Source organism: Furipterus horrens, unplaced genomic scaffold, assembly GCF_987537825.1.
Source record: "Furipterus horrens unplaced genomic scaffold, mFurHor1.1.pri manual_scaffold_7, whole genome shotgun sequence".
Taxonomy (NCBI): Eukaryota; Metazoa; Chordata; class Mammalia; order Chiroptera; family Furipteridae; genus Furipterus; species Furipterus horrens.
In genome coordinates this window covers 110,675-135,111 of record NW_028327177.1, presented here as the reverse complement: position 1 = coordinate 135,111, position 24,437 = coordinate 110,675, and the positions used below count along the sequence as shown (strand labels likewise).

The following is a 24,437-nucleotide window of genomic DNA, read 5'->3' as shown; positions in this document are numbered from 1 at the left end:
GCCCACCTGCCTTTAGGAGTGATCCAAACAGGATTAGGCTTGCTCAGTCCTGAAGGGAAAGGCACGAATCCTGGTTACTCCCTTGTAAGGTGGCCAGGAGATGGACTGTCGGGGAGTTTGCTGCGGGGCAGTCGGGTGCAGGAGGAGGCTCTTGGTCTAGTAGTGGACACTGGTTACCTCCTGGGTGATCACGTGGCCCTGGTGCCCGGCATGGTTCTCTGCCCTCCCCGTTAGAGGAAGACCTAGTTGGTCTTGGTTGCAGTGCCTTTAGCAGCTCAATAGAGAGTGTGTCACTGAAAAGAAATGATCTGTTAAGTCTTCAAAATCGACCACCAAAGCCTCACTCTTGCCTTGGTTTTGAAGCCTCTGGCCCCAGGCTGTCCTCCCTAACAGCATTTCCAATTTGTTGAGCTGAATTTCCGATTCCTGGAGGAGTCCTGCCACCGAGTTGTGGCAGCCGTTTCCCAGAGCGGTCGGTACGCGAGGGGGCGGGGTTTACAACACTTCCGGCTGGTTTTGATTGGCGTGTGGGTGGGGATTGCGGTGCCTGTTCGGGCGGCCGCTCTGCGGCTCTGAGGTGACTGTGGACCTTCCCGACGCCAACATCCCCTGGCAACCGCCCGTTGGTCGGCCACACCTCCTGTCCTGGGCTCCCGAAACGCCTCAAACCCCGACCGACCTTCCCGGCCGGGTGCCCCCCCAGCTGATGCCTCGGGTCGCCCCACGGGGCGGCCTCTGCCTCCTGGGCCTGCGCCGTCCAGGCCTCCGTCCCCGCCCGAGGTAAACCGCCCCCGGCGTAGCCGACCTTTCCCTCGCGAAGCTTCCCCCTGCGCCACGCACCACACCGGGGCCTCCAGGTTCCGGGTCTTCGCGTATACTTCCTCACTTGGTCTCCGGCTCGGGGCACTTACTGCCAGCACGTTTAATGCCCGCTGCCACCGCCCCCCGGGTGCCCTCGCGGTCCCCACGACCTCGGCCGCCGCCCCCAGGCAGTCCGCCAGGCTGCCCTCCGCCCATGTCTTCCCTCCCCGGTTGGCCTCGGGTGCACCCAGGCCCGTCTCCCTCAACCACACTTCTGTTTCTCTTTAGTTTTGTGCGTTTAATATATATGTATATGTATTTCAAATCTTTTTCACAAAAATTTGGAAGTAAAAGAATATAGAACGGGTTAGCAAACACCCGTGACTGAGGTTTCCAGTTAACTTTTTGCCATGTTCGTTCAAGGTCCCCCCCACCTCCAACTTTTTTTAACAAAAGTATATATTTTTTAAGAATCTATTTTTAGAGAGAGGGGGAGGGAGGGAGAAAGAGGGAGGGAAACACTGGCGTGCGGGTGCCTCTCACACGCCCCAACCGGGGACCTGGCAGCAACCCAGCCTGTGCCCCGACTGGGAACCAGACTGGCGGCCCTTCGGCTGGCAGGCCGGGGCTCGTCCGCTGGGCCGCCCCGGCCAGGGCGACGAAACTATGAAAGTGAAATCCCTCGGAGACCAGCGCACGGCTCGCGTGGGCCGCCGCCGTTTTGAACAGTAGCCTTTGGACCTTTCTGCGGTGAGGCTGACCAGTAGGACTTGTATGTACTGACGGCGCAGGACTTCGTGTCCCGAGGTGTGCGCACTGTAATCACACCCACCGCACGGGCCATTTCCTCTCTCTGTGGTGAGGACACTTAGGAGTCACCACTTCACAAATTTCGAAGCACAGCGTGAGTGCTGCTGATGGCTGTCACCGTCGCACACCAGCGGAAGTCTGCACACTGACCGACAGGCATCTGTTTGTCCATCCTCTTAACCCCAAACCTTGGCCACCACCTCTCCCTCTGCTTCTAGGACTTGGACAAATTTATTTAATTGTTTCTTTAGTTTTTTATTACTTTTCAGAGAAAAGGGAAGGAAGGGAGAAAGAGGGGGGGGGACATCAGTCAACCCTAGGGACCTGGCCTGCAACCCAGGCACATGCCCTGACCGGGAATGAAACCTGGAACCTTTCGGTTTGCGGGACAGCGCCCAGCCCACTGAGCCGCACCAGCCAGGGCGGATTTGGACAATTTTGGGCTCCACCTGTAGGTAGGATCACGAAGAATCTCAGCACGATTCCCTCCAGGTGCATCCATGTTGTTGCAAATGCCACGCTTTCCTTTTTTATGGCTGAGTAATACTCCATTGTATGTAAGTACCACTTCTTTATCCAGTGACCCGTGATGGACACTTAAGCTGCTTCTGTGTCTTGGCCACTGTGAATAATGCTACCGTGACCACAGGGTGCAAATACCTCTTCCAGCTCCAGATTTCATTTCTTTCAGGTAAACACCGGGGAGTAGAATCGCCAGGTCATAAGGCAGTTTTATTTTTAAATTTTTGAGGAACCCCCACACAGTTTTCCACAGTGGCTGCACCAGTCTGCATTCCCACCAACAGTGCACAAGGGTCCCCTTTTCTCCACGTCCTCGCCAGCCCTTGTTGTTTGTGGATTTGTTGATGATGGTGTGACAGGTGTGAGGTGAGCCCACTGTCGTTAAGAGTCGCGGTTTTCTGAGAATCAGTGATGTTGAGCACCTTTATGTGTATCTTGGTTATTTGTATGTCTTTTTGGAAGAAAAATCTGTTCAGGTATTTTGCCCATTTTTAAATTGGGTTATTTGTTTCTTTGCTGTTCAGTTGTGCGAGTTCCTAATCTATCCTGGCGATTCACCCTTTACCAGGGAGACAGTTTGCAGATGGTGTTTCCCATCCCTTAGCTGTCTCCTCATTCTGTGTGTGGCTGTTTTACCATTGGCACGTTTTCTTAAACCTCTACACAACCAGTGGTGTTTTGTATTTTAAACTCTACATACGTGTCATACTACTGATACCCAGGCATGTGGTGGCATTGTCATCTTGTGTGATCAGGGCACATGCCTGCAGTTAGGATTACTGATGGGTTTGCAGGCTTTCAGCCCCACCGAGTAGTGTCAGAGGAGTTTGCAGAGCAATGCTATGGCTTGTGCTCCTGGGATGGGACTGAGTCTCTGTTTCCACTCGACTTCAGCACGTGATAGTCTGAAGTCTTTATACAATGTGGGGCGAAAGTCAGTTTACAGTTTTCATACATGAAACAGCTTATTCTTACACTGATGTTCATTATTTATTGTCTTATTTCCCATACAGACAATCGTATGTATATCTACTTTTCCTTCACCCTGTATTTCCCAATCTGTGGAGAGAGACGTCTGGTTTTAATTTGTATTTCCCTCATTTTTACTGACATTGAAATACTTTTCAGATGTTTATGGACAATTTATTTCCTTATTTGCAACTTAGCAGGTCTTGTCCTGTGTTCATTTTTCTAAAAAAGATTTTATTTACTTATTTTTAGAGAAGGGGGAAGGGAGGGAGAAAGAGGGAGAGAAACAGCAACATGTGGTTGCCTCTTGCATGGGGCGCCTTGGTGCAGGACCCAACGATTACTTTTGAGGGAAAGAGGTTTTTATTTACAGGATTCCGGCCCCAGGTGGGCCCGGGGGGGCTGGGAACAGCCCTGCTCGGAGCCCTGTTCTCCCACAAGACCCAGCACTTCCCTTGGTCGCCACCAGGCTATAAGCCACAAACATGCCCGAAGTTCCCCATCTCCTTATCTATCCTTAAGCCGGCTGCGCGAACAGTTCTCCAGTCCCTCTGCAGAGTACACTTGGGGGTCTTATGGTCGCCGTCCTCTCGCAGCCGCGCTCTGCTTCAGGGTCTGGGGTACCTTGTCCTCAGCCCCGTGGTACATTCCAGAAAAGCATGTGCCGCGTTGCACTGGAGCCTGGGGGAGGCCTGGGGGAGGCGCACGTCCGAAGAGAACGGCTTCTCTGTTCGTCCGGAGGCCCAAGAGTCCAAATAGATTCCGGGTCTGTGAGACAGCAGGTCAGCGTCTCGCAAGGCAGAGTCCTTGGTGGCTTCAGGTCACCGAGAGCGGAGCGGTCAGAGCAGCCCCAGGCCGTTCCCTCCCTCTTGGCTGCGGCTCCCTTACTGTGCCCAGTGGCCCGGCAGAGACCAGATGACAACCTGCATGGCTGCCCTCGGCCAGACAGCGTGGCTGCGCCCCTCACGGGGCCCCTTCCTCACCGCAGCTCCTCTCTCCCGGCCCAGCCCGTGGGACGACCCTCAGAGGAGCGGATGCTGCTCCTCCCTTACCGCAGGCGGCAGGGCAGTACCTCCTCCTCCACGCTGCCCTCATTTTAAAGCGCGACCTGAGCATCCCACGTGACCTCGCCTGCCGCTCCTCCCACAATGCGCTACATTTGCCAGCTTCCCAGTCGGCCATCTCTAGTCAGGGCAAGACACGGGGGCTCACTGGGAGGGCACTCACCTCCCAGGCTCTGCCAAGAGTCCCTGAAGGCTCCCGGAGTCTAGCAGAGCGGCAGCACAGCTATTAGCTCGCCCTTTTGTTATGCAAAGTATTTAAGAGGTATCCTCTTAAAATGATCTTATCATTCTCCAGTAATGGTGATTTTACCTATTCTCTTCCAGTCCTCATGACTTGTATTTTTTTTTCCACTGAATGGAAACAGACTCGAATGCTTGGAACCCAAAGCCTTGGGTCGCACTGGGAGTCTCTGCTGTGTGTGTGGTATGTACTTAGTCCCCTTTTCTGCCTTTCATGGTATTTGCTTTTCCTTCTTCTCTCTGAGGTCCCCCCCTCCGTTCCCAGCGTTAGACTTGCCAGGTGTCTGTATTTTATTAGCATTTTCAAGGAAACATGCTGGCATTATTTTCTTGTTGAGATTATGTTCTCTTTTCTTTCTTCTTTCCTTGAATTACTTTCTTATTCTATGTCTGATTTTTTAAAAGACTTTATTTATTTATTTGTAGAGAGGGGGGAAGGGAGGGGGAAAGAGAGGGAGAGAAACACCAATGTGTGGTTGCCTCTCACGTGCCCCCAGCTGGGGACCTGGCCCACAACCCAGGCATGTACCCTGACTGGGAATCAAACCGGTGACCTTTAGGTTTGTGGGATAACAGCCAACCAACTGAACCACACCGGTCAGGGCTATTTTTATTTTCTTACATTCTTTTCCTCCTGAACCCTTACCATGTTGGCTTTATTCTTTCCCATAAATGGAATGAGTATCTCCATGCTCCTCCTGAGCGAAAGGACTTAGTGTGCCAGGGAGGGGAAGGGGAAAGTGACAGGGCTGCCCTGCCCATGTTTGTGGAGTGGAGGCGGGAAGTTTTCCAGGAGGCCAGCTGTGCCATTGAGATGACCAGGCCCTGAAGCCACACGCAGGAGGGACCAGGCTGGGCCTCCATGTATTCCTCTCTCTTCCCTCAGCACCTAAGTGATTGGCTCCTGCCTGCCACCCCTGGGAAGCCCAGGGGACTACCTGATGGCAGCTAGGCACCTGTCTGCCATGTCCCAGGTGAGCATCCATCCTCCCTGGGTGATGTGAGGTCTCCACCCAGGGCTTCTCCCTCCTGATCTGCCTAAGCAGATGCTGTCAGACATCTCTGGTCTGGGTGCTGAACAGAGGAGTGGTGACCTTGGGACTTGCCCAGCCACCCTGAGTTGGCTGGCTCAGTGGTCAAAGACCACCTCCTGGGCCATCTTAGGGATCAGGCCTACAGACACCCTCTGCTGTGTGCTGAGCATGCCTCTGCTGCCCCTGCCCCCAGGGCCCTGTGTGAACCTTACCTGGTCCTGCAGCAGCCCCTGTCATTCCAGGCCAAGGTGACCTTTGAGGACGTGGCTGTGCTCCTCTCCCCAGAGGAGTGGGGACATCTGGGCCCTTCTCAAAGAGACCTCTACAGGGACGTGATGCTGGAGACCTACAGGAACCTGGTCTCCCTGGGTAAGGCCCCTCGCCAGGAAGAAGCTCAGGGAATAAGCCTGGGCACTGAGGGCTCAACAGGGGCTGGGCTGGGTGCCTCCCCCCTGGACCCAGAGACAGGTTTGGTCTATGCCCAGGAGGAGCCTGGTGGGTCTGGGTCAGCCTCTCTCTCCTCTGAGCTCCTAGACAGACTCTCCGTGCTCCAGGCCGAAGGCAGACCGCTTCCCAGGGGCGGATGGAAGCTGGTCAGCACTGGCGGGGCAGGCCCCCTGCACTCAGATCTTCACCTCCATAAACAACTCAGCCCCCGAGGGTGTCCTGATTCTGCAATCACCCGTGCACCCACCCTTCCCCTCCCCCTGTAGGCCCCCAGCCCCTTGTCCTTGGCACCAACCCCAGGCCCCATCTCCTTCCCAGGAGCAGGACCTGCAGGTCCCAAGCCTGGGGTGATCACACAGTTGGAACGAGGGGATGAGCCGTGGGTCCTGGACACGCAGGGTGCTGAGGGGAGCAAGCAGCTGGGAGTCAATGGCTCAGGTGCGCAAGGGGCTGGTTCCCTTATGAGTCACTGCACAATATTTGTGGGGTCCAGAGTATGTAGGTGATGACTGAGGAGTCTGGGGGAAGGTGCCTCTGGGCAAGACAGCAGCTCTGGGAGTGACCTCTCCTGAAACCTCCATCAGTCTGAGTGCTTGAGGGGGATGATCCTTGAGCTGAATCCTCTAGGCAGTGAGAGGGGCAGTGTTGGTGAAAAGGGAAGGGCATTGGGGTGTACTGTGAGGGAGGGCTTGGTCCTTTGGACCCTGGGGAGCCCTGCCCCCAAGAGCTCACCACTACAAGCGAACGGGGTCAGACAGGCCTTGTCACTGCCCCCGCCCACATCCCAGACCATTACAGGGAAGTGAGAGAAGACACATCACCCCATGTGCTGTAGTCCACACCTGCTGTCCCTGTTCTAGCCCTGTGTGGTCCATGCTTATCACTCAGCGCATGTCCATTTCTGTGCATAGGAGTCTCAGTCAATGCTGTCGTTTGAAGTGCCAGCAGGAAGCGTGTTCCCTAGTTTCACTGAAGTGGACAATGCTGCCCCAAGGCTGCCCATCTTGATAGTGTCCTAGGAATGAACTCCAGGCTCAAAGGATTTGAATTTCTATTTTGTAAATTTGTGTATATGAATATAAGTACTTAGAGAAATGGGACAAACCCAGAGTTTATACAGCTCAGTAAATTTTTACAAAAAACCATCCTGCAGATCACCATACAGAAAGTCTCTGATTGCCCAGGTGCCTGTGGGTCCCCCTCCCTTATTTCCTACTGCAGCCCAAGGCCCCTTCCCTCTGAGGCCTGGGTCCTGTCTGCTAGACACATGTGGTCATCTGAGCATTGGGAGGGTCTGCGTGTTGCGTGGAGTTTGTTGTGCACCATTGCGGTAGTGTTCTGTTGTGAATATACAAGTTATTTTGTTATGTTGTGGATGTGATTCCGTTATCCCCATTTGGGGGTGGTTGTGTCTTGGCTGACAGAGAACACATTTTCCGTAGTTGTATTCCAGCCCATGGAGTAGGTGAGTGAGTGTCTAGTCAGGGAGGGAAGGGGTAGTGGCCTGCCTAAGGGCATCAGGAAGATTCTGGGTGGCATCTTGAGTAACATACCACTGGCTCATTGATGGTCCCTATGCCCCAGGAGAACCTGGAATGGGAACGGCCTGCTGGGAGAGCCAGGGACCCCGGACTCCGGGAGTGTTGCCCTCCTCCTCTGCGGCTGACCTGGGCTTGGCCCTCTGCCCTCCTGGGGAGGCAGCTGGTTTTCTTAGCATAGATTTGGGATATTTTTAGGTGGCCTTAGACTTGATTGGCCTTAATTTCTTTGTCTGTTTCAGATGCCCTCCATGGCTTTGGGCCTCCCCTTCCTCTAGTTTCCATCTCTTCGCTCTTTGTAATGAGGACAGCATCCTACCATCCCACTCCGGCAGGAGTCGGAGGCAGAAGGGCAGGAAGGGCAAGAGTGCTGATCAGATCTGGGTTAGATGCTTGCGCTGCCACATGACTGGCCCTGGGCAAGACTTTTAAGCCTCCAAGCTGCAGGCTCCTATCTCTGGAAGGTGTTGTGACTCTGGAGATGGTGGGATTTGTACTGCACAGGTGGTCGGCAGCATCTTTGCACCTTCCTTCCAGAGTGAGAGCAGGTGACCCCAAGATGTTCTGTTTGTTGTTTCAGCTGATGGGATCAGGACTGAGGACTGGGAGTTGACTTCAGGGGAGATGTTTGACGGGACAGAACTGGACCGACTCAGGGGAACTATTCCCCAGGAACTGGAGCCAGGAGAAGCCTGTGTGCCTGTTGGGAAGCGAGAGGAGAGCCCGGCCAAGCCCATGGAGCAGGGCGGCTCCAGGCCAGTCACACGGACCAGCAGGGAGAGCAGCCAGGGGTCTGGGGGAAGCCTCCGGTTGGGGTCAAGCCCTGTCCCTGATCACAGACCTCACAAATGTGATATTTGTGAGCAAAGTTTTGAACAGAGATCATATCTAAATAACCATAAGCGTGTACACAGGTCAAAACACACAAATAAAGTTCATGATTCTAGGGATATCTTCCATGCACACATAGTCATTAAAGAAGATCAGAAAATTCCTTGTGGGAAAACGCTACATTACTGTGATTACTGTGGGAAAGCCTTCAGGTACAGTGCTAACCTTGTGAAGCACCAGCGGCTCCACAGTGAAGAGAAGCCCTACAAGTGTGATGAGTGTGGGAAAGCCTTCAGCCAGAGCTGTGAGTTCATCAATCACCGAAGGATGCACTCGGGGGAGATCCCCTACCGGTGCAATGAATGTGGAAAGACGTTCAATCGGAGGCCCAACCTAATGAAGCATCAGAGGATCCACACGGGGGAGAAGCCCTACAAGTGCAGTGAGTGTGGGAGGCACTTCAGTGCCTACTCTTCCCTTATTTATCACCAGCGAATCCACACTGGAGAGAAACCCTATAAGTGCATCGACTGTGGGAAAGCCTTCAGTGACAGCTCAGTCCTTATCCGCCATCGACGTACTCACACTGGAGAGAAGCCATTTGAGTGTAAGGAATGTGGCAAAGGCTTTACCCAGAGTTCTAACCTTATCCAACACCGGAGGATCCACACTGGAGAGAAGCCCTATAAGTGTAATGAATGTGAGAAAGCCTTCATTCAGAAAACCAAACTTGTTGAACACCAGAGGAGCCACACTGGAGAGAAGCCCTATCAATGTAACGACTGTGGCAAAGTCTTCAGCCAGAGCACACACCTCATCCAGCACCAGAGGATCCACACGGGGGAGAAGCCGTACCAGTGCGGCGAGTGCGGGAAGGCCTTCCACAACAGCTCCAGGCTCATCCAGCACCAGCGGTCACACCACAGGGAGAAGGCGTATGAGTGCGGCGAGTGCAAGAAGGCCTTCAGTCAGGGCGCTTACCTCACGCAGCACCGGCGGGTCCACACCGGAGAGAAGCCCTACAAGTGTGGCGAGTGCGGCAAGGCCTTCCGGCACAGCTCCAACGTGTCCCAGCACCAGAGGGTCCACCTCCGGGAGGACGTTTCCACCTGATGCTGGCGGCCCACCGCCCGCCGCCCGTCATGTGCTGGCCTCACAGTGTGGCCACAGGTGACAGGCATTTCTCTCTAATTTTTAAAACCTTTTAAACCAAAGCAGTGCATGCTCATTTTAGAGATACCGAGAAAGGCAAGCAAAAGGGGAGGCTCCTGTAATCTCTCCCTTTTATTTTTTATTTATTTATTCTTTTTGATGGTCACGCGGGATCATGAGTTTAGTTTTGGTCCTAATCTCTCCCTTTTAGAAAAAGAGAATTCATCACTGCGGCTGCCGACTCGGTGTGTTACCTCTCAGATGCTGAGGAACCCTTGGAGAGGTGTCTGACATTTCAAAGAGATGCTGTTGTACTTGTTGCAGCACCCAGGACCGTTGCCTTTGCTCTTTCCTCGGTACCAGAAAATTCACACTGGGAAGAAGTCCACATACTGACCTTTTGCAAAACGTACAAAATTAACATCATTCGTACTTTTCTGTGTACTTAATAGCGGATGATTGCCTTTTTTATTGTGCTAAAATATACATAAAATTGACCATATTAACCATTTAAAGTGTACAATTCAGTGGTATTAAATATTTACAATGTTGTATAACCATCACCACTGTCTATTTCCAGAACTGTTTTATTATCCAAAACAGATACTCTGTGCCCTTTAAACAGTGACTCCATCCTCCCCTTGTCCGTGCTGTTGGCAACCTCTATCTATTTTCTGTTTCGAAATTTGCCTATTCTAGGTACCCATACAAGTTGAATCACAGTATTTGCCCTCTATGTCAGGCTTATTTCATTTAGTGTTATAAATGTCCTCAAGGTTATTCCATGTTGTAGCCTGTATCAGAATGTTATTCTTTTTGTATGGCCGAATGATATGCCATTGTTTGTAGACACTACATTTTGTTTATCCATTTATGTGTTGAAAGACACTTGGGTGTTTCTACCTTTTGACTATTGTGCAAAATACTGCTATTAACACTGGTGTGCAGGTATCTGTTTGAATCCCTACCTGCAATATTTTGGGTATAATCCTAGGAGTGAGAGAGACGGATTTTTGTGGTAGATCTATGTTTGCCTATGGAGCAGCCAGACTGGTTTCCGCCATGGCTGTACCAGTCTTACGTCTCCAACAGCAATGCATGAAGGTGCCAGTTTCTCCACATTCTTGTCAACTCTTGTTATTTTTCATTTTTTTAAAATAATAACTGTCCTACTGGGTTTGAATTGGCATCTCACTGTGGTTTTGGTTTGCATTTTCCCCTGAGCCAGTGGCACCCCAAGTGACTGTGACCTCCTTGAAGGGAGCGCCAAGGCCCTGGGTGGGAGGGCTGGAGAGGTGGGCAGGGTGGTGGAGCAGCGCAGTCTGAATCCAATTTAATGCTGTAGAGCAACTGGAAAAGGAAAATGCTGGTCGTGTTGCGCAAAACTAGAGAACATGTTTTGACAAGTTTTCTGAGCTGCTTGTTTTGGGCTCAAGGAAGCTTGTAACATGAGTTGGTGACATTTTTACAGGGGCCAAGATCAAGCCCATCTCGGGAGGTGGGCAGCATGGGCAAAGGGCACCATGTGTTCTAGATGTTTCCTGGTCACCTGGTAGCCTGACTCCTTGCAGCTGTCCCGTTGTCTCTCAGCTCAGAGGAGGGCCTTCAGGAGCAGTGTCATCTCAGACTGTGGGCTGCTTGTTGATTAATAATTGTGGGTGGCTCTGGGCAGCTGGCAGTGGCTGGGGTCAGAGGGTCAGACCACTGACGCCCTCGGTGCATCTCAAGTTGGCATCCCCATCCTGATGGGCACAGTGAGGCAGGTGGGGTCACGTTCACAATGTGCATGCTTGGTGCCTGTGACCTAGGTCTTGTGGCTGGCCCTGTGTACATCCCTGGGCAGAGACCCAGGCAGGACATCAGATTTGAGCCAGAGGTCCCTGGGAGCTGGATCTGGGCCCTCCCACCTCTGTCCTCAGGGCTAGGCCAGTCCAACTGTTCCCCCTAGGCTTGCCTTGAGTCCTCCTTGGAGGTGGCTGTGCGGCCTCTGGGCCTCACCCCAGCCTGTCCCATTTTCTTGCATGCTTCCTGTAGCTGAGGGCTGAGCATCTCCAAGATCCACTGGGATTGTGGGATGTTTGGATGCCCCCCAAACCCTCACAGAGGTGAGTGCCTCCCTAGTGGCTGCACCTGTGCAGAGTCCCATGCGCTCATAACACGGTCACATGGAAACTGAGTGCTGGGCTGGTCTTCCTGCAGTGATTTCACTTCATTTTCGTGGTGACCCTATGACAGACGAGAATCCGAGACTCAGGAAGGGAAGTGACTGGACTGAGGTTACAGAGCAGTTGGAGGCAGGCCTGGGCTCCAACCCATTCTTAACTACCAGTTGCAGAAGGGACTGACCTGACCCCAGGACAGGGCTGGCTTTAGTGTGGTTTTTGGTGGGGGCATCAGTTTGACCTCTGGCAGGGCTGAAGTCTGAGATCAGTCACGCAGGCAGTCAGCTAGTGGATGTCACCGAGCCAACAAAAACCCTGGATGCCAAGAATCAGGTGAACTTCGCTGGTTAGCAATACCCTGTGCACACCGTCACACACCGGTGCCAGGAAAGAAGAGCGGACTGTGACTTCCCAGGGAGAGGACTCCAGAATCTCTGCATTTGGTACTTTTCCTGGGTTCTGCCCCATGTGACCCCTTGGCTGATGGATTTTAATGTCTGTTCCCTGTAATACACAGTAACCACAGTGAATCAGCTTTCAGGGTGAGTTCTGAGTCAATGTAGCAAAATATTTAACTTGGGGGTGATACTGGTGACCTCAAAGCTTGTGATGGTGTTAGAAGTGAGGGCAAGTCTTGGGGACCCCTGAACTTCACACCACGTCTCCTGCCTTTCTCAGCTCAGGAACTTTTACACACGAAGCCAAGTGTTTCCCAAACTCACCCAGGTGGACCATAGCAGAGATCCCCAGTGCCCCCAGTACCATCCCTGTGATCTTTCTCTGCCCTGGGTCAAGTCCACACTTGGGAAAGATCCTCCTGAGCCTCCAGCACCCGGCCCTCTGCATGGAGTGTCCTGTGGTGGCCTAGCTTCCCCAAAATGTCCTCGATGAGTGGCCCCTGCCTCTTGTGGGCTGCCTGGCAGCTGCGCAGCTGAGGTCCTCTTCCTCCAGGGATGGGTCATGCATTGTGCCCCACACCTGGTAATGGGATCGTATTAGTAACAGCAGCCAGCACCACAGCACCGCTTCCCCCACCTTCACAGCTTCATGTGCTGCAGAATACCCATTCCTAATTGTTCATTTGCAATTGGCACATAGCCTTTTTCAGGTTTTCCTGGTTGTATTTTCCCTTGTTGTAGGAGACACTTATGCCAAAATTACTGCTTCTCCTTCACCCACAAATATGTTCCGCTCATTGCTTTTTTATTGGAAGGTACATCAGGTTATACAAGTACACACACACACAAAAATTTCAGGTGGACTAAAATGTTCTCCAAAGAATAAGAAATTTGTAAAGAACTGTGGAACGCTTGCTAGGTATAAGGAGAAATACTATGAAGATTTAAATACATAAAATAGAAGACTTCAAAGTAAGTGTTGAATGCTGCTGATAAGTCAGAGCTGGGAAGTAACTGCCAAGAAGGCCGTTATCAGGGTGAGGGTACCCCAAAGGTCATTTTGGCCTCTGATGCTACTTCCTATGGCAACCACGATATGGGTTTGCAGGTGGTGTGCTACCTCCTGCTCCTGGGGCAGCAGTGCAGCCTGGGAGCCTCCCCAGGGAGCGCGCTGTGCTCACCTTCCAGCTCCATGGACACCGAGCCTGATGCTCACTGAGGGGTCCACGGCAGCGACGCAAGAGAAGGCAGAAGAAGATTCTGGACACTGAACAGCTGTGGGCGGCCCAAGCGAGGGTGCAGCTGCCCTCTGTGGGACTGACAGTGACTCCTCAGCAGTGTCCGGACCGGGGACACAAGCCTTTGTCTGCATCACAGCATACTGCTGTGGGCTTAAGGATCAACCCCAGGGCTTAACTTTTCCTGAGAAGTGGATATTTTAGAGAAAAATAGTTTTTTTTTAAAGTACTAATAGCCCTGGCTAGTGTGGCTCAGTAGATTGAGCGCCAGCCTGTGAACCGAGGGGTCGCTGGTTCGATTCCCCATCAGGGAACAAGCCTGGGTTGCGGGATGGGTTCCCCAGTTGGGGGCATGCAAGAGGCAACCCACAGGTGTATCTATCACATTGGTCCTTCCCTCCTTTCTCCCTCCCTTACCCTCTTTCTAAAAGTAAATGTTAAAAACTTTTAAAAATTAAAAATGTACTAATAACCAGATTTATTACAGTATATGACAATGGATAATATACTCTTGGGACCAGGAATTAAAAAAAAAAAAAAACTGAAACAACAAAATCCCTCAAATTTAGAAATAAAAATATTTGATAGGAAAGTTATTTGAATTTGAGAACTTTGTTTTGAAAATAGGCACCAAGTCTTGTAGTGATGTCTTTTGGAGACACCAGTGTGTAGGCATCTGCTCGATGTAGCAGCTGACACCTGGGCCTGAGCGGAGCCCCCCACAGCCACCCAAAGGGGGCCCAGGCGCCCAACATGTCCCATGATTTCTGGGGCACAGGGTCTGTTGGTCATAAGGGTGGACTTTGAGGAAAAGACCGACTTTTGAGTTGAATTTTTACTAAAATGTTAGGACATCCCTTCTGGTCTTGAAAGTTAAAGTCCCAGATTGAGGTTTTATAAACCTACATAATTTCTAATGTTTACTGTTTTTTCCATACAAAACAGGAGATTCCACACACTTAGGATTTCTAGCCTTGTTACGTGATGCTACTTTGGAACACTTTAATAGCATTTAGTCCACTTTAGCGGTTTTACAAGATAAGTGAAAATAGTCCAATATTCTAATTCTAGGTGCAATAATTAGAGTAGCCATTGTTTCTAGGAAAGGCATGAAAGGTTGGAAGAAACCGTGATTTGGAATGTAAGAAAGGTTTTATTGTGACAGCAATCCCTATGCTTTAACCTCCCATAGTTTCTCATTTCAGACGAGCTGCCCAACGTTAAAGAATTATGGCCGTGGTCACCAAAATTCACTGCAAGGGTGATTCGTCCCCAACAGGACTTCAAGACTTAGAAAAGATACCACAAGCAGCCTCTGAAGTTTCCCCTCAGGAATAACAAGCTCAGTGCTTCTCCCTGGAGTTCACCCTTAGTCACCAGAGGGCTTCGGCCTGGGTCTCACTCAGGGCCGGAGCGCGAGCGGTGGACGGCCGCCCTGGTCACAGCTTGCGGTGCACCTTCTGGTGCTGGATCAGGTGTCCGTGCTGGTTGAAGGCGCGGCCGCACTGGCCACACTCGTAGGGCCGCTCCCCGGTGTGGATCCGCTGGTGCTGGATGAGCACGGAGTACTGGCTGAAGGCCTTCCCGCAGCGGCCGCACTCGTAGGGCCGCTCGCCTGTGTGCGTCCGCAGGTGCACGATCAGCGTGGCCTTGAGGCTGAAGGCCTTGTCGCACTGGGTGCAGCGGAAGGGCCGCTCGCCAGTGTGGATGCGCTCGTGCTGCACCAGCGAGCGGCGGGCGCTGAAGGCGTGGCCGCACTCGCCGCACACGTAGGGCTTCTCACCCGTGTGCACGCGCTGGTGCTGGATCAGGTGGGAGTGCTGCACGAAGGCCTTGCCGCAGGCGTAGCAGCCGTAGGGCTTCTCCTCCGTGTGGATGCGCTCATGGTTCATCAGTGTGGAGCGGTGGCTGAAGGCCTTGCCGCACTCGCCGCACTCGTAGGGCTTCTCACCCGTGTGCACGTTGTGGTGCTGGATGAGGACCGAGCGGTCGCTGAAGGCGCGCCCGCACTCGCTGCAGGAGTACGGCTTCTCCCCGGTGTGCACCCGCTGGTGCTGCAGCAGCGTCCGCTTCACGCTGAAGGCGCGGCCGCACTCTGTACACTCGTGCGGCTTCTCCCCCGTGTGCACCCGCTGATGGCTGCGCAGCACGGTGCTGTGGTTGAAGGCCTTCCCGCACAGTGGGCACACGTAGGGCCGCTCCCCCGTGTGGATGCGCTGGTGCTGGATGAGGTGCGAGAGCTGTGTGAAGGCCTTGCGGCACTCAAGACACTCATGGGGCTTCTCACCCGTGTGGATCTTATGATGCTGGGCGAGGTCCGAGCTCACGCGGAACGCCTTCCCGCACTCGTTGCACTCATAGGGCTTCTCGCCCGTGTGGATTCTCCTGTGCTTGCTGAGGACAGAGCTCTGGCTGAAGGCCTTCCCACACACCCCACACACGTAGGGCTTCTCCCCCGTGTGGGTCCTCTGATGCTGGAGAAGGTGCGAGCTTCGGCCAAAGCACTTCCCGCATTCGGTGCACTTATAGGGTCTGTCGGCGCTGGGAGCGGGAAGCGGCTGCCTCAGGCGGGAGGCCTGAACTTCAGGGGGGTCCGTGGAGCTTGGACCCGGACAGCAGCTCTGCCCAGGTTTGTCACTTCCTTGATCAGCCCCCGCAGGGGCTGTTTTCCCCAGAATCGTGGATATTTCCTCTGAAAGGATCGGCTTCAGACTATTTTGGTTTTCTTCCTTGTTCTCACACTCTGAAACAACACATCCAAAGGGAAAACGTTAACTCAGATGGCAGCTCAGGTGCCCCCCTGAAGGTGGCTTTGCTGCCGAGGGTGGCTGGAGGCACGGTGCACTCAGCTGTGAGCCGAGAGGACGGGAGAGCACAGTGGTGTCAAAGAAGAGATGTGCACAGGCTGAAAGTGCAGCCTGTAGCCTGAGGTCCCTCCTGTATGAAGTGCAGACGCGGCCACAGCAGCAGGTGACAGCCCAGCGTGGCCTGAGCCCTGCCTCCCCGGGAGTCCTCCGTGCACTGGGCTCCTGGAGGCCGTTTAGAGCACAAATAAAGACAGGACCACCCATGACTGCCAGGAGCCCTGCCAGGCAGACAGCAACACACACACCGCACAGCCTGATCCCAAGGACATGGGACTAGAGACTCGTGTGCGGGGGGCTGTGAGTTCTTCCTCGTGCAGAGTGCGCCAGGGGGCAGATCACAGACACGTGAAGCTGAGACGGGGCCTCTGGGGAAGCTGCGAGGACAGCAGATTTTATCTCAATAAAACTGGGGGAAGTATTCCATCTTTGCTGCTGAGAAACAGAAGTCAAACTGAGTTTGTCTCTAACAACACAGGTAAATGCTCTTGTGAATTCTAACCCATCTCTTTCCACGTAGACAATTATATCAATCGCAAACAATATTTTTCTTCTTTTTCCAATTCTTTTGGAGTGTCCTATTTTGCTTTCCATGTATCTTGCCTTATTTAGTGTGTGAGACCCCAGGATGCTACACAGGATGGTGGGCCCGCTGGCTCATCATCTCAGTTTCAGCCTCAGCACAGGGGCTGATTAACCTCCTTTCCACAGGGCGCTCTGCTCTTTTCTGCATGAGCCAGGGAGCCCTCAAATTCTGCACGTCCCCTCAGGCCAAGGACCTGGCAGGGCAGAATCACCACAGATGCGCACTCACCTCCACGTGGCCTCTCCCGGCCAGCCCGAAGGCCCCTCTGCTGGGAAAGGCCCAGGGGGAAGCTGCTCCTCATGACTCCTGGCCTCCGGGACACGCTTGGCCCCAGTGTAGGAGGGCCGGATCCTCACTCACCTGCTCTGCTGCTGCCTAGGCCCCTGCTCTCTGTGGCCCCGTGCCCGTCCAGGACCCAGGGCTCTTCTCCTCGTTCCAGCTGGGAGATCACGTTGGGCTTGGTTCCTGGAAGTCCTGCTCATGGGGAGGGAAGGCCTTTTGTTTTGAGCGCCCACCCCGCCTGAGCAGCCCGTGGGTACTGAGACAGACAGACCGAACTCCCTCTGCAGCACCCAGCGGAGACCCCAAGGCCACCACTGTGCGTACCCACCCTGGAAAGCCCACAGGCAGACTGGGCTTACCCAGTGACACCACGTTGCCGTAGGTCTCCATCATCACGTGCCGGTAGAGGCCCCTCTGAGCAGGGCCCAGCTGGTCCCACTCCTCCTGGGAGAGGAGCACAGCCACGTCCTCGAAGGTCACTCTGACCTGGAAGAACAGGAGTCGCTGCAGGTCGGGCTGAACCTCCACGTCCGAGACGGAGAAGGCGGCACAGCATGGGGTGAGGTACACCATGCAACGGGGGAAAGCCTGATACGTGAGGGCACCCTGGGAGCTGATGGGGTGACAGGAAGGGGTCACAGACGTCAGGGGATGTGCTGATGCTCAGGCTGCCATGGGGCAGGGGAGGAAATGCAGCTACACAGGCCTCGGGCAGCTCACCTGGGGTCCTGCCGGTGGTGGCAGGAGCCTGGCTGCCGCCATCGCCTGGTACCCAGAGGTCTCTGAGGAAGACGGAATTCGGAGAAGCCTGCAAGGCTGAGGAAGAGGAGGGGGCACATGAGGAGCCTGGTCTTGCTCCGCAGACCCTGACTTCCCAAGGGAGCCCTGCCCTCTGCGAGCTACAACCTTGCTGTTCAGGAGCCACAGAAATATGCCATTCCTAGGCGTGGACCCAGGAAGATCACAGCTCTGGGATGCCTGGGGACGTTTGTGCACCGGTGGCCCAGAGGCCACAGGCCCTGCTCACCTGGTTGGCCCAGGGTCTGCCCACAGGGCCCATGAGAGAACATTCACACAGGTGCCATGTAGTCATCAGGTCTGGCGGGGCTGCCAGGCCAGGCTGCCCCAGAGACCCCCCCCCACCACCACCACAAGAGGAGAGTCTGGGAAGGGATGGCTCTGCTCCAGGCTCACACCCCTGTGGGGACCCCATCCCATACTCTTCGCGCTCGTCTTTACCATGACCCTCCATGGCTACACTGACACCTCAGTCATGCCTGGTTGTGCCCTAGTGCCTATGGCAGGCTGGGTTCTGGTAGAGTGAGCCTTTGTGCCCCAGGGATTTGGTCTCAGCGTCTGACAGGAAGGTCCGGGGACAGGTGGATTCTGCACAAGTTAAGCTGAAGCGTCTGTCCCACCAAAGTGCTGGACAAAAGGGCCCAGGAGCCGTCTTGACAGGAGCAGGGTTCCCATCTTCTAGAGCGCAGAGAGGGGTTTGTAATGGGACACCAAAGCCCAGCAGGCAGGTCACCCAGGAAAATTTCACAGTAAAGAACACAGTCAGCCCTGGCTGGTGTGAATCAGTGGATTGGGTGATGGCCTGTGAACCAAAGGCTCACCAGTTCAATTCCCAGTCAGGGCACAGGCCTGGGCTGCAGGCCAGGTCCCCAGCTAGGGGCATGAGAGAGGTAACCACACATTGATGTTTCTCTCCCTCTCTTTCTCCCTTCCTTCCCCTCTCTCTGAAGATGAATAAATGAAATATTTTTTAAAAAAGAACACAGTCACCCTTCTGGAGAATGCTCCATGGGCCAGGCCGTGCTTTCTCTGTGAAACACCAGCTCAGCCATGTGGACATGTTTGCCCTGAAGTCACACACTGAACTTAGTGTAGCTGCCCCTCTGTTCACCAAAAATGCCCATTTCCCCCCAATGTGTGTATGTGTGCAATTCAACTCTAATTAGACTTCCAATGGGAGCCTTTGCAAGATGAATAAAAACACGGGCAGGATCTGAAGAAGGGACTACAGAGAAGCAAAGAGCTTAGAATTTTATTATTATAACTTTGCTTTGTAAGGCAACTTTAGGAACTTAACACCCTTGCTGGAGTACCTGATGGTCTTTGTTTTTTTTTTGTTGTTGTTGTTCAAAGTGAAAGTGAGTTTCTCATGAAGCAGAGTAGGATGTCCCACAAGTGGAGCTGTTATTTCTGATGGTTGTGATGCAAGCATTCCTGTCCTTCCAAAGACACCACCCATAGTGACAAGCTGTGACAGACCCTCAGAGCCCCTGGGCTGGGTGGGGCGGCTCCCAGACCTCCCTCCCTTCACCCATAGCCCCTTCACCCCAGGTTTTCCTGCTGGAATGCCTGCCCCCTCATTTCCACTGAGCCTGCCCTCCAGGATGTGAAAGCACCTTAAGAAGACACAGCTATGAGCCAGGTGGCAGCAGCAAGTACAACTGGCAACCTTCTGGAGTAAGTGACCACAAATATGCATCCAAACTGCCAGCTTCCTTACACCAGCACCCCCTAATCAGAAAATGGAAAATATTGTAGTCACAAATGGCATTCACTTAGAAATGTGATGTCAATCCTGCCACAGTGGCTACAAAGCCCTGGCGAGAGTCAGGTTGGCCTGGATGAGAAGGGGGCTTAGGAAGTGAGGAACAGGGCCTCATCTATGACTCAGACTGCAATAGGGAAAATGATTCAGTAAATGTTACCAGGACAGTGTTCAGTTCTTTGGGAAAAATAAAACCACCTTTTCATAAAGCTCAACAAATCTCCCAGAAAGTAAGTAGAGCAAAGGCAAACAAGCAAACAAACAAAAAAGGACAAAAAATTAGATCATCTATACCATGTGCAGAAAGTCTAATGAATCCGTTAGGCTAATTAATGAGGAGTAAAAATTTAAAATCACATCATAAAATAACTAGAATAAAAAAGCAGGTGAGCCCTGGCAGGTGAGGCTCAGTGGATGAAGTGCCGGCCTGCAAACAACACATGGATGTTTCTCTCCCTCTTTCTCCCTGCCTTCCCCTCTCTCTAAAAATAAATAAATAAAACCTTTTTTAAAAATGCAGGTAAATTTTCATTAATTTCAGCAAGAAGGGCCCTTCTAAGCAAAACGGCCAAAGCACAAAGCCTGAGGGACAGATCTACTTCATGAATTCAAATATTTATGTACATCAAAGACACTACAAAATCCAGAAATGGGTCCAAAGACATGTAAGAATTTAATACATAATAGCAGTGGTTTTCCAAATCAATGAAAAGAGTAATTATTATATAAGTAAACTTAAGAAAGCATGATTTAGAGAAGAAAAAAAAAAAGATACTGAATTCCCAGTTCACTCCACATCAAAACAAATTCCAGATGGATCCGGAGAAAAACAAGAATTTATTGTAAAAATTTTGCAGTGGGGAAAGCCCTTAAAATAACACAAAGCCGAAAACCCTTAAGGGTAAATATTTGGCCATTAAATACTGGACGTTTTCCACTTCAAAAAAACCCAAATCAGAACAAAACGACCGTTGGAGAGGAATGTTTTCAACGTATATGGAAACTATGCACTGGCGGATCGGAACGCAAAATAACCCCCAGTCTGGGGAGAACTCGGGCCCCAGCTTCGACCTTGTCCACTTCCCAGTCGCCCTGCAGGGGACCAGGCGTCACAGTCTATCGAACGCGCGGCCTACAAGACAGCTCGCAGCAGAGAAAACGCAACAAGCTCTCTAGCCTCCTTTTCGGTTAAAAACAAAAAAGCGCACGTAGATCGGGAAAGAACACAAAGCAAACAGCCAGGGCCTCCTCTGCGCGCACGGCCGCTAGTCCCGGAGGGTGACTTTCACTTTTCATATGTTTCTGACATGCTTGTATTTCTAGAAAGTCCTTACGTATTAGTGTCTACCACAATATTAAAGAGCAAATGAACACAGGCACAACATCTGCAAGCTATGTTAGAAAAGGTTGGTCTCATTCATTAAGAAGGGCTCTTACAGAGTCCTGGGGAAAAAGGCGGCACCGGCAGGAAACGCAGCGAGGGCGAGATCCGGCGAGAAGCACTGCTGCTCACAGGCCCACGAGGCGGTTTCCGGCGAGCCGGGGGGCGCTACTGGCACCCCTCGAGGCTGACCACCCTCCGCGGGCATCCATGCCCGCCCTACCCGTCCAGACCTCGACGGGAACCCCCCCGCACCCCTCCGACCCGCCAGGGCTCGCTATCGGAGAGAAGGGGACCGGGATTGGGCAGAGGTTGGGGGGTGGGGCTCTGGGGTCCGGGAAAGGGGTTCTTGCGAGTCCTAGCGGAAGGGTACCGGCGAGAAGGGAGGGAGCAGTGCATGCTCGCGGGGAAGGCCGGATCCATGCGGACGCCGCGCCGGGTGCGGCGTCGGGGAGGGAGAGGTCCCAGCCGGCGGTGGCGGTGGCTACCCACCCGCACTCACCTTCCTCGGCACCACAGCCTCACGCGTGAAGGGTGGCTGGCCGCAGCGCACTCGGACAAAGGGGACGCCCCGCCTCATCTGCCCATCCACCAATCCCTGGGGACCCCGCCTCCTAAGTCCCCGCCCATTCACCTGGACCACCAATCCTAGAGCGTAACATCTCCCAGGCAGGCCGTCAGCCCCTCCTCCCCCTCCGGTGCCTTCCGCCTAACCGATGGCCGAGCGGCCGGCGCTGGAACCACAGAAAGCCGAGGCCTCCCCGCCCCCTAGAAAGGCCACACCGCGCCCCGGCCTCGCAGGAACCGCACTTCCCGCGGCCTCATAAGAGCTTCCGGTCCCCCCGCCCCCCCCCCCCCCACACACACACACAGCGCCCAGCCTCAGGCCTGCGGTGCCCTCCTCGTGCAAAGCTTCCGGCCTTCACCCTGGAGGGTCGCTGTTCCGCAGTGTGGGTCGCCACTTCCTCCGTCGCGTAGCTCTGGCTGCTGCCCCGGGACCCTGACGGTGGTTGTCATGGGTGACAGTGACCGCCTCGGGTCACTCTCGCTGTTTACGGATTTGGGGGTTGTTTGGGCCGCGCTCCCGGGAGGCGGTGGGCGCACCAAGGCGCAGACGCTCCCTCGGGAGGGGCGGCCCGAGCGGGCCGGGCAGGGTTGCTGGGAGGAGCCGTGGGTCCGCGACCCTCCCATCCGGCCCACGTGGCCTGAGGCTTAGAGCGATCATGAAGAAGCAGCGAGACAGGTCGGTGATGGAGGGGCTCGGTCCGCCCGAGGCCGAGGCAAGGGGTAGTGGGAGGACGCGCGCGGTTCGGCACCAGCGTGAGCGGAGGGTTTTCTTCCCACGCCCGGTGGAGAAGGGTCCACGCTGCCCAGGCACTGAAGCGCGGAGCCAAGGTCGTCCCGGATGGCTTTGCTAGGTGACAGCGTTAAAGTAAACAAGGAGGTCGTTCGTCTGAGCAGCTCTCCTGCCGTGGGACGAACTTAAGCCGACTCCAGCCGGGCTTCCCAGGTAAGTCAACCGCGTGAGCCGTGGCCAGTCGGCAGCTTCCGTGCTGGCTGCCTTCCCTGTGAAAGCCTCTCCCCACCTCCGCTCCGCGGAGCGCTCGGCCCGGCGCTTGCTCAAACTGTAACGTGCCTCAGGTTACCTTTATGGGCGAGGAGTGAGCTCCGCCCCAGCACTCGTGGTCCCGACGGAGAACTGGTGCTCCCAGGACCCAGCTCGCCCTGCTTTCTTGTCTCCCCCACAACCTTTTACTTCGCAAATGTTCACATATTCATAAAGCTTGGAAGAACAACACTATCAATACCCGTGGACGCTTCCCTTGGATTCAACAACTAACATTTCCCTAGTTTTTCTATCAGCTCAACAGCTAGCATTTCCCCAGCACATCTTTCTGGGCCACCTCTTCTCTGTCTCTGCTGGAGCCGAACAGTGTTAACTGAGTGCCTGAGTGCTGGGCTGTCCTCCGAGCGGGGCTCCATCTGTGTACAAGACAGGCAAGGTTCCCAAGGACTCCCTCTGCTCCCAGAGCTCACAGGTGAGCGGGAAGGCAGGCAGCACACGGAGTGTGTGAGTTACAGTGTGTGTCCAGAGGTGCTGAGTGCTGTGAAAAGTCTGAGGGGCACCACTGCCTCCCACGCGTGCCCCGTGGCTCACTGGGTGGCATGAAGCAGCAGGGGACCACACAAGCCTTCCTCTGGATCCTTCGGCCCACTGGTTCCTGGCTGCGTTTAGCTCAAAGACAGAAGGCTCCCATTTCTTCAGGACACTCCAGCTGATGACCACAGGCCCCAGCTTGTCTCCCTGCCCACTTTGTATCCCTTCCCAATTTCCTTTCCCGACCCAGCAGCAGGAACTGCTCAGCTATGTCCCGTGATTCTGTGAGGTGCAATCCCTGTAATGTTACCGGACAGCAATTCGGGTCCAGCTGCCCATTGACATCCTCTAGGCAAAATTTCAAAGGCAAAGCTTTGGTGATAAAGGAAAGGAGTCTTTATTTAAAAACAGTCACTTAAACCTATCAAGTCACAGCTTTAATCACTTAAACCTATCAATTAATGTTAAACTCTTAACACCTGGGTTCTCCTAGCATTTCCCCGTTTTCAGTAATTTTTTTTCTATAGGTACCAGTAGTAACATCACATGTGTTATTGTGGTTCTTCTTTCTTATTTTAAAGATTTGATTTATTTATTTTTAGAGAGGGGACGGGAGGGAGAAAGGGAGAGAAACATCAATGTGTGGTTGCCTCTCGTGTGCCCCAAAATGGGGACCTGGCCCACAATCCAGGCATGTGCAGTCGGAACCACCGGGTCCTTTCCTCTCCCTGCTAGATCTAAGCTCCTCGAGCACAGGCATTTCTCTCTGCCCGGTTTCTTGCTGTATCCCCAGTGAGAGCCAACGAGTTTAGGGAAAACAGCAGAGATTGAGTCCAGGACAAAGAGGAACGTGGAGCCAGAGAGGGAGCAGACTGGAGTGAGTTAGCAGTTAACACCTTGCATACGTTCTGGTCATTTCTAAAAGGCATTTAAATTCCCCGGTACGCAATGTGTTAACAGGGCAGGTTGTCACCCAAACTGCAGGTATGGCATTTCCTTGTCTGGATGCTACCTCTGAACGGAGGTTGCGGGGTGTGTGTGTGTGTGTGTGTGTGTGTGTGTGTGTGTGTGAAAAAGCCTGACTGTGTCTCTGCGTGAGCCGTGACAGGCTCTGAGAAGAGGGCAGGCAGCCTGTTGGGGCCCAAACCCACGGGCCGTGCCTTTGCCAGCGCGCCCTTCCTCATTTGCTTCTCTCTCAACCTCCCACAACCCCTCTCCTCGGTGGAAACACAGAAGCCAAACCCTGACCTTCCCACTGTAGCTACACACCTAACTACACCTGCCATCTCCTGGAGCTGTGCAGGAGGGGCCTGTCCACCCTACAGCACCCCCAGCCTGAGTGAGACCTGCTGGCTGGTGACCGGGGCCTCCTGGTGGCAGATGTGTTGCTTGTGGACCAAGCTCCCCCTGCTCAGGGAGCCTGGGCACAGCTCTGGGAAACTGAGGGGGCCAGTTCC

General features: G+C 53.7%; 2 protein-coding genes across 5 annotated transcripts; one reads left to right on the top strand and one right to left on the bottom strand.

Annotated features, from left to right (window-relative positions):
• Positions 1–458: 458 nt before the first annotated feature.
• On the top strand, positions 459–9,721 carry ZNF34 (zinc finger protein 34). Of its 4 annotated transcripts, none has more exons than XM_090283190.1 (6): positions 459–780; positions 4,491–4,590; positions 5,293–5,380; positions 5,683–5,809; positions 6,212–6,325; positions 8,006–9,721. In XM_090283190.1, the coding sequence occupies exons 3-6, from the start codon at positions 5,348–5,350 to the stop codon at positions 9,367–9,369; spliced, it is 1,638 nt and encodes a 545-aa protein (XP_090139316.1). In that variant the 5' UTR covers positions 459–780; positions 4,491–4,590; positions 5,293–5,347; the 3' UTR covers positions 9,370–9,721. The 4 variants fall into 4 exon arrangements, with proteins under 4 accessions (XP_090139316.1, XP_090139315.1, XP_090139314.1 ...); XM_090283189.1 differs by having other exon boundaries at positions 460–780; positions 4,532–4,590; positions 6,206–6,325; XM_090283188.1 differs by having other exon boundaries at positions 460–780; positions 6,206–6,325.
• Positions 9,722–14,194: 4,473 nt separating this feature from the next.
• ZNF250 (zinc finger protein 250) lies at positions 14,195–17,478 on the bottom strand (the record flags this gene model as incomplete). The annotated part of the gene is made up of 3 exons (XM_090283104.1): positions 14,195–15,949; positions 17,017–17,130; positions 17,298–17,478. Coding segments are annotated over 3 exons (1,599 nt in total), but the record flags the coding sequence as incomplete, so codon positions are not given.
• Between the last annotated feature and the right edge of the window lie 6,959 nt (positions 17,479–24,437).

What these genes read in the sequence shown, in the direction of transcription:
- ZNF34 (XM_090283189.1), top strand. Translation starts at nt 5,348, where the DNA reads ATGGCAGCTAGGCACCTGTCTGCCATGTCCCAG. An exon ending in ACCTGTCTGCCATGTCCCAG is followed by an intron (nt 5,381 to 5,682) that starts GTGAGCATCCAT and finishes CTGTCATTCCAG; the next exon opens with GCCAAGGTGACCTTTGAGGA. An exon ending in GCTGGGAGTCAATGGCTCAG is followed by an intron (nt 6,326 to 8,005) that starts GTGCGCAAGGGG and finishes TTGTTGTTTCAG; the next exon opens with CTGATGGGATCAGGACTGAG.